This window comes from Rhinatrema bivittatum, chromosome 3 (genome assembly GCF_901001135.1).
Source record: "Rhinatrema bivittatum chromosome 3, aRhiBiv1.1, whole genome shotgun sequence".
Lineage (NCBI taxonomy): Eukaryota > Metazoa > Chordata > Amphibia > Gymnophiona > Rhinatrematidae > Rhinatrema > Rhinatrema bivittatum.
Window position 1 is genome coordinate 98,620,414 of NC_042617.1, and position 18,304 is coordinate 98,638,717.

Below are 18,304 nucleotides of genomic sequence, written 5' to 3' on the forward strand. Positions count from 1 at the left end.
AACATCTAGACAGCAGAAGAGTACTCTATAACATGATCAGAAATCTGCTCGTAATTTGGAAAAATACCCGCTTAGCAATTTGACCTCCACAGTCAATTTCAGCTTTCAAAACATGACAGAAACAATAGATGTTAACACTGTGACCTGAAGAATAAAACAAAAAGAAACTATTGCTTGTAGATAACAGATCATTTACCCTCTCTTCAACAAACATACAGTATGAGTTTGGTATTTTAGCAAAAACTGTTCTTCAAACCCATTAGAACAAAACAAATGATAACTTTGATTTTTTTTTTTTAAATAAAAGTAGTCCTTAGGCTTTTTTATTTCAATTGAAGCCACTAATACTGTCCTGTATCTTAGAAACATGTACTTCACTACAGTACCAGCTACCAATACAGAGGCTCATTGCATTATCACACACTTTGGGCCGGATTTTAAAAAGGTTATGCGTGCCGGGCCTATTTTCAAAAGGTCCGGCGATGCACATAAAGCCCCGGGAATGCATGTAAGTTCCGAGGCTTTACTAAAGGGGTGGGAGGAGGCGTGGCATGGGCGGGGTCAGAGGCTCCAGGCAGAGTGGCCATTAGCTGCTGTGCCAGGGATCGCGTGCCAGCAGTCGGCCGGCGCGCACAAGTTACTTCAGCTCCAGGGCTGAAGTAAGTTTGGAAACAAGAAAGAAAAAAAGAAAAAGGTAGGGGGAAAATGGCGGGGGAGGAAGGGGAAGGGAAGGGAAGGTGGGGTGGGGGGTAGGGAACGGGGGAAGGCAGTGCGGCTCGGCGTGCGCAAGGTGCACAATTGTGCACCTCCTTGCGCGCACCAACCCCGGATTTCACAACATGCGCGTGCCTGCGTGCGCAAGTTATAAAATCAGGTGTACGTGTGTGCGTGCCGGGAAGCACGCGCACCCTTTTAAAATCTGCCCCTTTGTATACAATCAGCTTGTAGTCAGCCTTTGCTGTTAGGAGGAAAATCTTGTAAAAAAATAAGGCTCTCCCCCCTACCCTCTCAATTTCACTACTTAATTCCTTCCTCATTATTTCCCCACCATGTCTTTCGTTTTTTGCTTTTTTTTAATTTAAACTTCCCAGCCTTTTATGGATGATCTTCCTAAGGAGAACCAAACTGCTTACACTGGCTGAAGGTTACATGGAGTTCCTTTCATGGCTGAACCCTCTTTCGTCTTTGTTAGGCCAACAATGGCTGGCTGTGCTGTGTAACCTCCACCTCCTGTTCAGGCAAAGCCTGTCTTCTCTTCCTCTGTGGTTTACCTGAACCTCAATGGCCCTGGATGGACAGGAAACTCAAATCCAAGTTTACCTTGATACTCTCTGCTTTCAGTGATTGGCACTGTAGTTTGAAGTGAAAATAAATAGCAACCATCCCCATGTTTTTCTTTAAATACCAGTAAAAGAGAGAGATGAATTTGATGGTCCAGTAGATGAAATTGATGGAAGAGAGGAGAATAACTTCTAAGTATTTAAAGTTTGTTTCAAAGGGATTAGAAAACGTAAGAAAGAGTTAGTTCAAAATCTTGCCAAATGATACCCATTACTTTTGACTATCACAATAGTTACATAACATCAAGTACTTGAAATTATCAAAAGTATTGTACAGAAAATTACAAATTCATTTCAAAATACAATACACTACTACAATTGAGAACAAAAGTGCTTTTTGCAACAAAAAGTAACTTTTGAAATAGAAAATGAAAGTAATTTCCATTTGAGTAAAATTCTGGGAATGTGTCCTGGGTGTGCTATTGCACATAATTTTATCGGGCGAACGAGTATAAAATTCTTCTGCTTTGCCAGTTGGCAGAAAGAGCTGAAAACTGGTATGACTAGAAAAGTTGTGCTCTTCAAGATAATACTTCTCATTGATGTTTTGTTTTTTTTAATGCAGATCTTTCAAATCTCCTGAATTGTAAATACTCCGATTTTCCAATAGTCCTGCACTCTCTTGAGAGGAAATGATCCTTTTTGGCAGAAAGTTCTCGGACCTCAGCGGTGCCTGTATTGTCTCATGAGTGGTACAATACACGGAGGGGGACCTGCCAGTTTCAAGAAGGGATGTCTTAAGAGTTCCTGTGCTGTTGCTCGCTGTGAGGGCTCCCTCACCAACATCAAGTCTAAGAATCCCCGCAGAACTGAAGAAACCTGTAATTTTATATTGAAATCTTGGGATCAGAAACAATGCAAGAAAAAATAACTCTCCACCACAGTTTTTGTGTGATAAATGTGTTTCAAATACAAACATTTTAAAGGCAAGCACAGAGGGGCCGATGCAATACAGGGCACGCTCAGCCGAGCGCACTGTATAACCCGCTGTCGGACGCGGGTTAAATAGGCGCTAATCCACCCCCTAATGCAATAGGGGGATTAACTCCTATTTAACGCGCGTCTGACGCGGAGTGAATGAGTTAGCGCTCATCACATGCAAATGCACGTGAACGAGCCTATTAGTCATTCACTCCGCATGCAAAAAGATAAATGTGCATCTCAGACGCACATTTATCGCTCAGATATTAACGCCTGCCTGGAGCAGGCATTAATAGCTGAGCGCACTGAAAAAAAGTACAGAAAAGCAGAAAAAACTGCTTTTCTGTACTTTTGTTAAAGTTAGAAAAAAAGAAAAAAAAAACCTCTGCAGGCCACTTTGAAGACCAAAGCCAATATGCTCGGCGTCGGTTTTCACAACCGGCTGGCTGCAGTTATGAAAACCGACGCCGAGTTTATCGGCATCTGTGTTCATAACCGGCAGACCGCCGGTAACCGCGGGGTCGTGTTAGCAAGGACGCGCTAAGGTCACGCTAGCAACTCTAGCGCCTCCTTGCTAGCACGACCCCCTAATTTGTTTATTGCATGGCGCCCCCCTTGCGGGTGCCATGCGTGCACTACGAAAGCGGGTGCTGAAAAGTCAGCGCCCGCTTTCCGCAAATTTTATTTCATCGGCCCCAGAGAATGAGATAAAACAGAACTCTCATAATCTAATGGAACGGGAAACCATACAACATGGGCTCTCACTTGGCTTGTGGCAGCAGGGAGGTACTTCTATATTTCCTCATTAATCAGATTAAGATCTAAATTCAAATAGTTTGCTCCATGCAGACGAGGGGAAGAGAGACTAAGAGGACCATTTTCAAAGCCTGTTCTGCGGGTAAAACAGTGCTTTGCTGGCATACGTGACTTTTTCCAAAATTGCCTACCCAATATGCGAGTAAACATACATACACAGGATCTGTATTCACATAAGTTTGCTCGCTGTAAACAGAGGAACTCCCAGGGATGGGTTTGGAGAGGGGGTTGAAATTGCATGCATACTTTTGCATTTTCAAAATTATGAGCATATATTTCCCCATCAAATATCTATAAGCACACATTACTAGCTCTAATTGTGTGCAAGTTGTTTTGGTGGGATGATTTTTGAAAGAAAATACATGCATACTTTCCCTTTCATAATTGGTGTAAAGTCTGCTGATAAAAAGCACTCACGGGCTTTACAGCAATGTGGGCAATTACAAAATTACCCCAAAAGAGCAACTGGCAGGATCCATGGCTCCAGGGCCCCTTAAAACAATATAAGGCTATAGGCTAGGCTTTGTGCCTCAGTGAAAGACTTTAGGAAGAGAAATACATTCCTTTGCTCAGGAGAGGATGGTTGAGTGAATAGGTCTTTTCTAGATTGCTGTGTTGTAAAAATCTTATAATAACATTGAAACATAGAAACATGATGGCAGAAAAAGCCTCCTTTTCCGCCCATGGGCTGGTTGTCTTGGAGAATCTGTTCCTATTTTGTCTAGCGGCTTGGCTATTGAGAGGTTGAAGAGCAAGGTGTATTTGGATGAGATAGTGGATTAAAGAGGCTATTGGTTCAGTTTACATGACCAGGGACTTGTTGATCCCTGAAGACCTTCAAGTTCACTCCACGTGAAGTCAGGCAACTTCGTGGGCAGAGCAGCAATCTGTGTCACCTGAGGAGATCTGCAGAGCAGCCACGTGGGCTTCCTTGCATACTTTTTCTAAGTATTATAGATTAGATGTGCAGGCTAGTGAGTTCACTTCTTTTGGGGTTAGAGTCCTGAAAGCAGGCTTGTCTGGATCCCTCCCTGTTTGAAAGTGGCTTGGGTATGTCTAATACATTCTAGACTGGCCTAGTGTGCTCGATAAGGAAGGAGAAATTAGGTTTCATAACTGCTATTTTTTTTCCTTGAGTTCTACCAGATCAGTCCAGGATCCCACTCATTTTAGCCATCATCCTGCTGTGTAGATGGTTAATTATCAGATGTTTAGTTCAAGGACCTAGTTTGTTTAAGGGTCTATGTTGTGTCTCCCCTGCTTGTAAGGGGGGGCGAATTTAATGTGAGATGCATTTTTATAGTTATACTGAAGTGCTGCAGCCTTCACAGTGCCCTATAAGGGGTGATATCAGCAAATTAGATTATTCTCTGTCTCCATCTGCTGGAAGGGGGACTAAACCCATGTGTTTTGGACTAGTCTGGTAGGACTCAAGGAAAGAAAATAAGCAGGTAAGAAACCTAATTTCTCCTTAGAATCTTTTCTGCAACACTTAGCAGCGTTACTTCTTTGATTTTTCACTTACTGTAATTACTGATGGAAAGCAATATAAAAATGTACATTTTATATTGTTGCTCAAAACCTCTAAAATATGGAGGATTATACTGATGAATTAACTTGATAATCTAATGAGTAATCACGTTCATCATACAAAATAAATTCATTATCAAAAAGTCACTGTCAGTTAAATTAACAATACTTTTATAATGCACTGTGCCATAATTTGTAATGTGTTGTATATTGCAATAACCAAAAGTACATTCCATTTTATCAGGCTACCATTGCCATCAAATACTGCAAGAGTTTTTCAGTGCACAGCATCATACCTATTATCATGTTATAAACATTCCCACCTTGTGTATGTCCTTTACTCTGGGAGGTAAATTATCTCGGATTCTGCGCATTGCCTGCAGTGGGGGTTCATTGAAATATGGGGGCTCTCCATCGATCATTTCTATTACCATGATACCAAGGGACCAAATATCTACCTGTATATAGAAGAGGAACATAATACTGAAATTCAGCTCCTGAAAATGCGCCATGCAAACATTTAACACGAAAAAAAAAGCATTTTATCCCTGTACATTGGTTGTCTAAAAAACTGCTCTCTCACAATATGGCTAAAAGTTTCACAACGCTCATCTTTTTAGAGATGTTCCCAGGGTATGTTTTGATCAGAAGGTGGAAAATAATAGGGATGTGTAGGTCCAGGATTTTCGTTTCGGTTTGCTTTTTCGTTTCAGATTTTTTTTTCCTCTGGCTCATTTTCTGTTTAATTTTTCAGTTCAGTTCATTTACCAACTCCCAAAAAACATTACCTCTCCCCCAAAACTCCTGCAAACAAAAAAGAACTAAAACAGGACTCCCTGAGGCCTTCTGGCAACTTTCCACCACCAAGAAAGACAGCTGAAGCTTCCATGGCTCTCTACAACTCCCTCTCACACCTCCCCCCAAAAGAAAACTCAGGACTTGGGCTTACCTGGATGAGCTTAGCCTAGCAAAGCTGGGGCCTCCCAGGGACCTTTCTGACCACTCACCTGTTCCTCTAAAATATTGCTGGGGCCAGGTCTCCAGCCTCCACTTAGCCCTTCATTGGTTCCTCCTGGGATTCAAAAGGCAAGAGCAGTGCCCACTTGCTCCTGTCCTGGATGCAGTAAAATTCTTAATGGCACAAGTCACAGTAAGGCTAATGCCAAAGTGATGTCACTTCAGTGCCGGCCTCATGTGCAGCTGGTGCTATTATGTTGCATGGCCATACAACCTAATGGTGGCTGCTACACCCGAGGCCAGCAGCAGAATGTCACTTTGGTCTGGACTCAGTGCAGCACATGCCATTTTTAAATGTACCGTGACCAAAGCATAAGTGAGTGGATAATGTTGCTGCCCTTTGGACCGCAGAGGGATCCCACAAAGGGGTGTGGGGGCTGGGTATCTACCCAGGTACATCAATATTTCCAGTGAGTGGGCGGGGATTTGGAGGGGTCCTGGAAGGCTCCGGTTGGGCTACATTATGCCTAGCCAGGTAGGCCCGGGTCCGGAGTTTTCTTTTGGAGGACAAGAGAAGGTTGGAAAAGGGGATTTCTTTCTTGGGGATGAGTGGGCGTCAGAAGGCCTCAAGGAAGCCATATTTTAAAAACACATTTTGGATATTTTCTTTGAGAGATTATTTTTGGTTGGTTGCATTTTTCAAATTTGTTTTTAACGAATGCACATCCCTAGAAGATCGCGTGTAAATTGCATTTTCAGCTTTACACATTACTTTCAATGAAAAGTTTACCTGCAAAGAAAAGAAGGTGCAAATGTTTGCGGGTAAATTCACTTTGAAACTCAGGGCATAAGTTTAAAATTTCCTCCTTAAAGATTTGCCACCACATTCAGAAATATAAGTATTTTATTTTGGAAAACTTCACAAGGATTGCACTGTTTTTGTATTCCAGTTTCCATCATCTTTAATGATTATCTGCTTTATCTCAATTTTATCTAGGGTGTTCCATAATATCACAGCTTTGGGTAGAATCGTAAAGCCATATCATAATTGCACCAACTATTCCTTTTTGCTATACGATCATAGTTGAAACTATTTAATCAATACTGCTTTGTGTAAATCTGCATTATAGAAGAGATGACTATGATAGAGGTTTATAAGATAAAGTGCAGTATGGGAGAGGTTAATAGGGAATGGCTATTTATACTATCAAATAGCACTAGGACTTGGGGATCCTCCCTGAAACTAGCAGATTTAAAACAAATTTGAAAGAGTGTTTGTTTTTTTCAGTCAATGCACAATTAAACTATGGAACATGTTGCCAGAAAATGTGGTTAAGCTTAGTAATATAATTGAGTTTAAGAAATGCTTGGATACGTTTCTGAAGGACAGGTCCATAAATAATTAGCCAGATAGGCTTTGGCTTCTCCATCTCTTAATTCCTGGGTAGATCAGTATTAAACAGACTTTCATATTGGGATTTCCAAGGTACTTCCAGGCAACTGAATTAGCCGCTGTTGGAGACAGGATGCTGGGCTAAATGGACTATTTTTCTGGTCCAGAATGGCTTGTCTAAGGTTCTTATTCTCAAAAGTGATTAAGGTGCCAAATGAAAATCAAAATAAACCTGATGAAAATGACTCAAATGTAGCTGAGACACAGATTATGCACTTTTTTCTACACGGTACATATTTTTTTAATACTATAGAATCAGAATATAGTTTAAAAATTATTCAATTTAATTCTGCGGATTGTTGAAAAGTAGATGGCATTAAAATTATATTATTCATGCTTTCAGGCAGAGGGACAGAAGATCACTGTAAATATAACTTAAATTTGACCAAATTCTGTTCCTTTCATATGTAATATTTCAGGCTCTTTTTTCTCACCTCTGTTCCATAAGGAAGTCTTGATATAACTTCCGGAGCCATCCAGTATGGTGTTCCAACCAATGACTTCCTCTTCGGGACCTCCTTTGAAACTTGTGCACAAAACCCAAAATCTGATAGTTTTATCTAAAAAGTTAAAAACTAAAATGAAGCTAATATTTCCTGAAATGACACATATAGAGCCAACTTTACTAAAGATTGCATTGCCATGCTCTGTCAATGGGAAAAAGCTTTCATAAATCAGGTTTAGGACTTCTTACCTACTAGTACCTGACAGAATAACCCAGAAGTTAGATGAGCACAAAAAAATCCCCCCCCCCCCCCCCCAAAAAAAAGATCCATTTAATACTGACTTCTTGAGGGTTTTTATGCATTGAAAGGGGCAGGACCTTTGGGCTCAATTCCTCCCAATTAGGGTTCAGAAAAATTTCCATCAAGAAATTAGTTGTCAACATTGTTGGATTCAAATCTCAAATCTTATGTTAATAACGCAAGGCTTTGAGGCCCTGGATATTTTGGGGAAACCAAATACACCCCCATTTTGTGTTTCTTTTAAACCAGTGTTCACTACTGTATAATAAATTAAATTAGCATCCACATTTGCCTGCACATAAAAACATGCCCTCTTACTTTCTACTCATAACTTCCACTCTCTGCTCTGACCCTCCTAATTTACAGATCCTAGGAAAGGAAGGGTAAGGGGATGGGGGGGGATAGCATACTCATCCATCTTATACAACAGAGTCATCCCCAGCCTATAACAAAACTGTGACTCAAAATGTAAAACATCCTGACTGATTCACTGCATAACCGTGGTACACCTACATTCCATCACTCACCCATACCAGCTAGAACTCAGCTAAGGTTTTGATGGACCTGGGTGGCACCATTTTCTATGGCAAAAGTGGAGCAGAAGTGACTGGAGATCAATCCTGCACTGAGAAGGTACTTGCCAGGCACTTGTGACTTGGATTGTCCACTGTTGGAAACAGGATGCTGGGCTTGATGGACCCTTGGTCTGACCCAGCATGGCAATTTCTTATGTTCTTAAGATAACTTTTTATCCTTTTCTTGAACTTTAAGAGGATCTGGAAGGAAGGGGGGGGGGGGGTGACTGAGGAGAATCGGGGTGGGGGAGGGCCATCTTGGCTGGGATTTCGTTTGGACAGCGCTGACAATCTTTTTTTACTGTTTTTAAATTGTGTTTTAATAATTTTAAATACATTAAAAAAAAAAAGAAATAAAGAAAATGGAAGGAAAAAAAAAAGCAAAATGAAACAAAAAAAAAATGTCTGTGCAGACCCCTAAAAATTACCCCGTGGGGTAATGCCCCCATAGCCATAAGTATTTCATGCTTTTGTCTTTTCCAAGTATTTTATAATTCTTATCTATGTAAGGCAGGCAACCCTTTTACAAGATGCTGTAGCTCATTAAAACTATATCTTCAAAACAGAATAAAAATGAATGCATGCTGTGATAGCCTAACTTTTAAAACTGTCGTGATACACCATTTGTGTGCCAAGTGGGAATGAGGAGATTCATACTAATAAACTGTGTAGTGAGAGCCAAACGATTAACAAAGTGCTGTGTATTTCTGCCCCAAAAGTACCTGTATATGTTTCAGTACACTTATATATTTGTAATGCAGGAACATGCATACTTTCTCTAACCATTAAAAATATATATTTACATACATTTTACAGACATAATAATTGTAAAAATACGCATGTAATAGCCCAGAATTAAATGCTTATAGTCAGGTATTTTATAAAGTGTGCATGTACACTGTTCTGAAAATACTTAATTGTGTACATACTTGGAGCTATCAGTGCACCAATATCTCCACCAGTTCACCTAGACCTCCCACCCAAAATCTACAGATGAAAACCAAGTCTGATATTAATTGCATGAGTCAATAGTAGGTGCAAAAGTGTACAGACAATTCAGTAATATAAGCACATATACTGCTTATAAAATAGCAACTTGCGAATGTACTTCTGAACCCTGTCCCACAATGCTTCTCTACTGTCCCTTTTCCCCTGATAACATTTACATGCATATTCTTGAGGTTTCAAAAATAGCATCTTTCTATGTACATGCTACTTGCACAACAGATATACTAGTTTTATGTGTGCAAACCATTCGTAACTCTTCGAAAACTGTCTCCAAAATGTGCATATTTTTTCTAAAAGGACTGGCATTATGATCAAAATAATAATCTAAATGGATGATTTCCAAAAAGAGCAAATGTCATTTTAATTGGGTGCATTTATAGAGTTTTTAGACTGCTACTAAAGAGTTTTAGTAATTTCTGCAATATCTAAATGATGTGATTTTCATACATGCTTTAGAATATTCCCAGGGCAGATTTCCTTGCAGTTTTTTTAATTGCATTTCTTTTTATTTTAAAAAGCTCTCTTTTCAATGTTTTTTTGGATGAGTAATCTATATGAAAAACCACTTATCCACCCACACAATATAGGGAAACATTTAACTTACAAAATATTAGTTTAAATTGCATTTCAGAAAATGCCTTTTATTTAGTAGCGAATATATTTGTCTTGAACAACTTGGCAAGTTTTTTGCCATTGAAAATTATTTCAAAGTTTTGGGAAAAGCAGGTAGTGCTGTTGAAATGCCACCAGTTTTGACAAAGTTCAAGCAAAATATTGATAGCCCAATGCTAATCTACAAAGGCAGAAGTTCAGTAAGTGGAAGAGTTAAAGCAGGACTTCCTAAACCTATTCTGGGGACCCCGCAGCCAGTCAGGTTTTCAAGATATCCACAAGGAATATGCATGAGACAAATTTGCATATATGGAGTCTCCATGATATGCAAATTTAGCTCATGCTTAATTATTGTGGCTATCCTGAAAAGCCGTCTGGCTCTGGAGTCCCCAGGACAGGTTTGGGAAGCCCTGTTTTACCTCTTCCACTTACTGAGCTTCTGTTTATCTGCCCTTGCATGGTGGCATTAAGAATCAACTTACAGCTCTCTAGCATACAAGCCAGGCCAGTTTTCCAGGTGGCAAGGATAGGCAATCCTGTCCTGTGAGCCACAAATAGGCCTGGTTTTCAGGATACTCGCAATGAATATGCATGAGATATAGTTGCATACAATGGTGGCAGTGCATGCAAATATACCTCATGCATCTCGTTGTGGATATCGTTAAAAGCAAACCTGTTTGAGGCACTTCAGGATTGGAGTTGCCTACCCATTCTTCAGGAAAACCTATTGCATGGTACAATGGTTAACAAGAGTACCTTTATATTTTAGCTTGACTGTCTGCCTACAAAGTTTAAGAATAAATGCCTTATGCTTAAAATTAGGAGTGTAATCAGCACAATTTGGGATTGGTTATTGGATCCTGGGGTGTCCATGGGAACCTGACTGGCTCATTTTGTTAATGGATCACCAAGAAGCTGATGTTTCTGGAATGTTTCTTGCAGGAGAGACAGCATAAAGTTACACAGCCCGCCCTTTCAGAGCCTTCTGAGATCCCACTACCTTGACATTATTTCTCCTTGTGTGTTTTTCCATAATAACAATATAGTAGCTAGCTTTTGTAATATTTATTTATTTGTTTGTTTTTTATATACCAATATTCAACTAGAGTCATCACATCGGTGTACATATAACCAAAAGTTAGAAATGTTACATTGTAATAATCATAACAGTGAGACAACTAAATGTAAAAAGAGAAGAAAAAATAAAAGATGTGTGAAAAAGAAGTAATGAGAAATAGTTAAAATGAGATTAGAAGAATAATACGATTTATCATGTTGAGTATGCTTTTTGAAAAAGCCATGTTTTCAGTTCTTTTTTAAAAGATTGTGAAGATGGCTCAAGTCTTAGATCAATTGGTAGGGAATTCCATAGTATTGGGCCAGCAATTGAGAAGGCACGTTGTCTTGTTGAGATGAGATGGTATCTTTTAGGAGATGGAATTTCGAGGAGGCCAGTGTTTGTGGAACGTAAAATTCTTTTCGATGATTGAAAAGTGAGTGTTGTATCCATCCAGTTAGACTTATTGTATAAAGCTTTATGAATAAGATATAAAGTCTTTATATCTTATTCATAAAGCTTTATACAATAAGTCTAACTGGATGGATACAACACTCACTTTTCAATCATCGAAAAGAATTTTACGTTCCACAAACACTGGCCTCCTCGAAATTCCATCTCCTAATTGTAGCTACAATATTGTATAGAATACAATATTGTATTCTATAAAATATTGGTAGCCAGTGTAGAATGTAGAGAGTTGTTTTAATGCACATGTCTCAAGGATTTTGGCTATGTAAGATAATGAAGAGATTGGGCGTTAGTTTGCAAATACATTAGGGTTAGCACAGGAGGTCATTTTCAAAACATTTCACACATGTAAATTGGCTTTTGAAAACTGCTACTTTCACGCATGTAACTCCTTTGAAAATTCACTCCATAGGGCTGAATTTTCAAAAGGTTTCATGCGTGAAAACGGGCTTTTGCAAATCGCTATGATATATGTTTCTTTTATGTATGTAACCCTTTGAAAATTACCTCTCCAATGTACATCCGTATGACTATAAAGCCCCTGGACTGTAGGGAAATCATGTTGCTAGCGTATGGATTAGTAATATTAGCATGCTTAAGTCACTCATACTAACTACATACAACCAGGGCCTTGGTTTCCTGTCATTCCAAGAGCTGTAAAAGTTGGCCCAGCCAGGATCCCATGAAATCACAGAAACCAGGAATATTGCTCCCTTCTCAGTTTCCATGCTCCTTCCTTCTTATTTCTATCCCCCAGTGATTTTCACTAACCCCTCTTAACAATTGCTGCTGATCAGATGAAAGCATGTCCTCCTTTTAGGCTGCCTGGAACCAGTGTTGTGCTTTGAATTATGAAGAATTAAGGTATCCTAAATAAATAGTTATTTAAAAAAAAGTGACTGAATCTCCACCTGACATAGAGGCCGATGCAGTATAAAGCGCGGAAAGCAGGCGCTGAAAAGTCAGCGCCTGCTTTCCTAATGTGCGCATGGCACCCACAAGGGGGGGGGGGGGGGTGCCATGCAATACTCAAATTAGGGGGTCGCGGCTGCTGGTTATGAAGACTGACGCTGGTAAACTCAGCATTGGTTTTCATAACCGGCCTTCTGCCAGTAATGAAAATGGCCACTGATAAACTATATTTATGAGATAAACTCAGCATCCGTTTTCATTACTGGCAGATGGCCGGTTATGAAATCCGACCGAGTTTACCGGCATCGGTCTTCATAACTTGGCGGTCTGCCGAGTTATTTATTTATTTATTTTTACTTTAAAAAAGTACAGAAAAGCAGTTTTTTCACCCCCCCCATTGCATTAGGGGGGTGGATTAGCGCCTATTTAACCCACATCGGAATGCGGGTTATACAGTGCGCTCGGCGGAGCGCACTATAGCATCGGCCCATAGTAAGAGGATCTGGCTCCAGGCATGACCGCTGTTCTCCTCCTGCTGGCAGCTTTGATTGTGGTGATGGAGGAAGGGAGAGGAGGGTGTGGGAGGATCAAGGGGAATCATCTGAAGGATGAGAAGGGATTGGGATTGTGAGGGTGTGAGTTTGGGAAGGGTAAAGAGGGACTGGCTGAGAGATGTGTGAGAGAGAGAGGGTTATAGAGGTTGGGAGTGAGGGTATATGAGCTGGGAAGATTGAGAGGAGTTATTGACAGGAATGTGAGAAATGGGCTGAAGAGTTTAGAGAAATCAGCTGCGGAAATATGAGAAAAGAGCTGAGGATGTAATAGTTTGAAGGGAGTGCGAGGGGATTGGCTACATAGATAAGGTTGGGGCTGGGGAAGGTAAGAGAGGGGTTCAACTGGGTACGAGAGAAAGGGGATTAACTGAGAAAAAGGTAAAAGAGGGGATTAGCTAGAGGAGGAGGACAGAAGGAATCAGGGGGAGGGTAAGAGAGGGGATTAGGGGCGGATTGCCAGATAATTTAGGCCCGGGAGATTTTTTTTAAAACAGCCCATGGGGTACCTGACTGTCTGGCTTGTGCATTTTCCCTGCAGTGCATTCTTCAACAGCTCCAAAAAGCAAGCCAAACTGACCTTTGAGAGGTACATCATGTGACATGGAGCCTGGAAGAATGGAGCCAAAAAGTCTCCAACATGAATTTCACTTTTTTCCTGAATAACTAAGTAGCAGAACAAGCCTTAGAACAGGGGGTAAGCAAACAGAGCTGCAGTCACTCTTCCACCCATGCTTGGGTTGGGCCTCCCATATGTACTGTACGTATCCTAGATTCTTAATCTGGTGTTAAAGTATCTTGCCAATCAATCAGCTCTTGGAATCAGTTGCCAAATAATGAGACAAGTTGGTGTTAGAAACACACACACATATACAGAATCTCTCAGACATCCAGACATCCACTTTGTCTCTTCTGAGTGTGTATATATGAGTCTCTCTCTCTCTGACCAAACACACACACACACACATTCTTTCTTAGTATGTGGGTGTGATTTTGTGTCACAGAGAGAGAGAGAGAGAGAGAGAGAGAGAGAGAGAGTATACCAGTGTTACCAGTGTTAGAGACACTCCCCCCACACACACACACACACACTTTGTGTCAAAAAGAAAGACACCCATCCAGCCACACACTCTCACTGTCACAGTGTGTGTATGTGTGTGTAGGGTCTCTCTGATACACACCCATCTGTCTCTCAGGCATCCATATTGCACTGCTGTGCTGCTGCTCATGTACTCAAACAGTGAGTGCCCCTGCTCCAGCACTTTTGTGTCAGCTCAGTATGTACAATGTTTGCTTACTGCTAGCCCTTCCCCTTTAGCCTGCAGCATCCTCTCCCTTTCCCATTCCAACCTTTCTTGGCACCCCCCCACTCTCCAGGAGGATCACTGGTTCCACAGCCAGCTGCCCCCCTCTCAGAGCTCAACCCAGCCACCTCAGACAGAAGTCTCTCCAACCCTGCACTGGCTCTTTCTTCTGGCTCACCTCGCCCCTTTGCCACTTCTCCGTGTCCCACCACCACCACCACTCCAGGGCATTCCCATTGATTGTGTATTGCACGGCCTGCTGCTTTTATGGATTTCCCAGGCTCTGTTCTGCCTACCTACGCCAGTGGAGAGAGGACTAGAAGTGATTGATGCTGTTCCTCCAGGGCTTTAAAAAGTGAAAAATGAAGCCTTGGCCAAGACAGGGGAGAGCCACTGACCCAAAGCAGCACAGCTCCAGAGAGAATCCTGCTTTCCCACATGGAGCCAGTGCAGCAGGGCTGGTGCAAGGGTATTAAGTGCCCTAGGTGAACCTTACAGCCTTATACCCCTCCCCCACCTTCCTCCCCCTCACACACACAATTAAAAGTTATGAATTTATAACAAAAGATTTTACATGGAAAAGGACATTCAAAGTACAGTTTTTTTGAGGTAAAAATATCACAACATGCATATTATATTTATATGCACTGCAGTGATGCCAACCAGAAATCCCTGCAAAAAAGACACTTGAAACCCATATGGCATTAGATGTATAATAATACATGTTGGGGGTGGGCTTGACCCTCAGAAAGCCATGAGTAAACTGAATTACAGTTACAATATAGTAAACCTTCCATACTAAAACAGCATTAACTGCCAGCACTTAAACAGCATCAAGCCTATCTATGAAAAAGGCAGCACTGCAAACATTACACCAGGCCCTAAAATACCAATACAACTCTTATTATGAAAAAAGAGCAAGCCAGGCTGTTATAGATCCTTGTACAGACTACATGCTAGCAGAATACTGTAATGCTTGCACACCTGCATGCTGGTTCACACTCTAGCATACTCACACATATTTACTGAACACCCAGCACACTGTAAACAATTGCTCTGTTCTTTGAGTTACCTACTGCTTTATCTTCTTCTTCCTCCAGTTCTATCACCCCTGTAACTATTACTTCTCTTCGCTATGTTTATGCTTAAGGTTGTTGTACCCCGGTTCCATGTAAACCGACATGATATGATTGTAAATCATGAATGCCGGTATAAAAAAAGCAATAAATAAATAAATAAATAAATAAATATGCAGGCTCACTCACACACACTCTCTCATGCTCATTTCTAGTCTCACATGCTCACACGCACTCACTTTCACCCCCTGGGCGTCTGATTTTAAAAAAATGCCTTTACTTATTCTGATCCGGGGGAATCCAGGCTGGGTTGCTTGCTGATAGTCCTGGTAGTGGCCCATCGTGTGTGGGCTGAAAGCCTCAATGCTGGGAGGGAAAAGGAGAGGAGGAGGGGTTGGGAGTAAGGGTAATTTTTTTTCCTGTGGCTAAGCTTAACGGGGGCCTAGGAGCAGACAGCAGTGCAAGACCTTCAGTTGGCAGTGAGGCAGCAGAGCAGGAGATCTGCCTACTGCCTCCCGCTAGCAGAGGAAGAGACAATGGCAGAGAAGCATGAGGAAGCTGCGACAGGACTTCCTGCCAGCACGGTGAAATAGGGGGCGGGGCACCTGAGGAGAGTAGGGAGCAGAACCCAGGCCCATGTGGCTGCGATGCCAGTTGGGAAGGAGAGCGGGAAGCAGACAGACCCATGCTGCCGTGAAAATGAAAAGCAGACAGCAGCAAGCATAGGGGGAGTTTGCAGCTCTCAACAAAGTGCTACTGTGCTGCTAGTGCTCCTTGCAGTGGCTCCGCGAGCATGGGTCTGCTCTGACCAACACCAAGTCACGTGATTGGCCGGATCGTCCCACCGGGGCATGCCCAAAGCCCCGATAGGCCAATCTGCCCCTGGAGGGATTGGCTGGGAGGAGGGAAAGTAAGAGGGATTAGCAATACAGTGTGTGTGTGTGTGTGTGTGTGTGTGTGTGTGTGAGACAGAAGAAAGAGAGATCGGTGCTAGGAGCATGAGTGTGTGAGCGGAACAGTGTGTGTATGTGTAGGAGGGGACTGGCACTGGAGGGGTGTGTGTGTGTGTGTGTGTGTGTGTGTGTGTGCGCGAGTGAGGGGGTAAAGTGCAAAGGGTTTCTGCACCAGTATATCACAGCCAAAGTTGTACATGCCCGGTGTGTGCACGAGAAATGTGTACGAGAAGAGGAGAGAAAAAGAACTGAGGAGGGGAGAGAGAAAGAGGACTAAGGAAGAGAGGAGAAAAAAAGAGAATTTGGGGAGGGGAAAGAAGAGAGAAAGAGGACAGGAGGGATACTTAGCTCCCCCCCCCCCCCCAAATCCAGGTCCTCTTACCCTGATCCTGTCGTCTCTATCCATGCTTGATCCTGGAAACTCTCTCCCCTTATCCCAGCTTCTCTGCTTCCCTTGAATCTCCCTCAATCTCAGCTTCCTTCTCCCATTTCTCTCATCCCCATTTCTCCTCCTCTGACAAAGCTCCTGATCTCAGAACCTTCTTTCCTCTCATCCCCTCACTGATCTTCTCTTCTTCTCCCACCCTACCCTGGTCCTCTCCTTTTCCTCCCGCACCCCCAAAATTCCCTATCCCTCTCCTCCTCCTAGCCCTGAAATCCTCTCCTTCCCCATCCTGAAATCCCCTTCCCGTGCTGATTCTCATCTCCCTTGCCTGCACTTATACTTGAGTTACCTTTTCCTCACCCCCCCAAAAAGAAATCAAAACAAAATAAATTATACACACATATACAAAATTGAAATCTATTTTATTTTTATAAAGCGAAACAATATTTGCATGATATAATATTCACATTTATGAAAATATGCCGTGGAAGTTTTGAATTTCAGAATCTTTGCCACAGAACTTTCTAACTTTTGCTGCTGAATCTACTTCTGAGCTGCCACAGAAAATTGGTGGCTCTGCAGAACAGCACCAGGGGGCACTCCTATCTGAACTGATGTCTCCAGCGTACAATTTACTGAACACTATTTTCACTCACAGCCTTCCATCTCATCGCATGCTCGCCTCCTCTTGCAAACCCATAGTCAGATTCCCCAGTACATAAGCATCACAAAACTAAACAGTTCATAGAGACCACACATTAGAAATATAAGAATACAATTTTTATTAACACAACAAAATGAGACTGCACCGCTCAGCCTCTTTCTCGGGGAATGACAGGATGTTGAAAGGGATTCTTACCTGCTTGGCTGCTACTGCTGAATGGGCATGGCGGCTTCCGTGACACCCAGGACCGCCATAAAATAAATGTTTCTCTTTTCTTCTCCTACTTCCCCTCCCCCACCCAGTTGAACCCCATGCAGTAGGGCCATGGAAATGCATTTCGGCATCTTTAAATGAAGCGGTGTGGTGACTGAATGGCGCGCAAGTGATTTCGGTTGCTTGCTCTTACTTGGTGGGAACACCGTGACTTAAGCGTGCTGATTGCTTTTCATCCACTTAAGCCTAGATCCTGATGATTATCAGGAAAAGGATAATGGGAATTACAGAAATTATAATGAAGCTGATACCTGATGCATGATTTAGAAGAGGAACTGTCCAAAAAAAGGCACTATCCTGAGGCGCGCAGGCCTCTGAGTTGTGTTTTGTAGACAAATTATTTAAATTAAAAAAAAAAAAACAACAGATGAAATTTTGATGGAATTATTCCAAGTCCCCAGTCCCCCCCTAGGGATTCAATCCTTATGAAGCATATTGATGAAAATATCAAAAAGCTCACCCTTCCATCACTGGTAAGCAGTATGGAGTCGCTCTTTATGTCTCGGTGAATAACTCCTTGATTGTGAAGGTAGGAGAGAGCTTTCAGAACAGACAAACATACTGTCGCTATCTGCTCCTCATTCATCCTGAAAAAAAGACAAAAGGCAAAGTCTGAAAAATATTATTGCACAGTAAGCCTGCACAGTAAATAAGATTCATCACATTTCCAACAGGAAAATTTGTTCTACAGTTATAATAT

At 41.8% G+C, this 18,304-nt stretch overlaps 1 protein-coding gene across 8 annotated transcripts in view; it reads right to left on the bottom strand.

Moving 5' to 3' along the window:
- Positions 1-1,890: 1,890 nt before the first annotated feature.
- The window catches only part of PAK5 (p21 (RAC1) activated kinase 5), a 261,295-nt gene continuing 244,881 nt past the window's right edge, over positions 1,891-18,304 (bottom strand). For 7 of the 8 annotated variants that reach the window (XM_029593513.1, XM_029593519.1, XM_029593512.1 and 4 more), the window contains 4 exons: positions 18,065-18,191; positions 7,452-7,577; positions 4,931-5,065; positions 1,891-2,159 (listed from right to left, as the gene is read on the bottom strand). In XM_029593513.1, coding sequence (XP_029449373.1) covers positions 2,004-2,159; positions 4,931-5,065; positions 7,452-7,577; positions 18,065-18,191 — 544 coding nt within the window. In that variant the 3' untranslated portion in view covers positions 1,891-2,003. The remainder of the gene's footprint in view (positions 2,160-4,930; positions 5,066-7,451; positions 7,578-18,064; positions 18,192-18,304) is intronic. The other variant, XM_029593518.1, reaches the window with a different exon arrangement.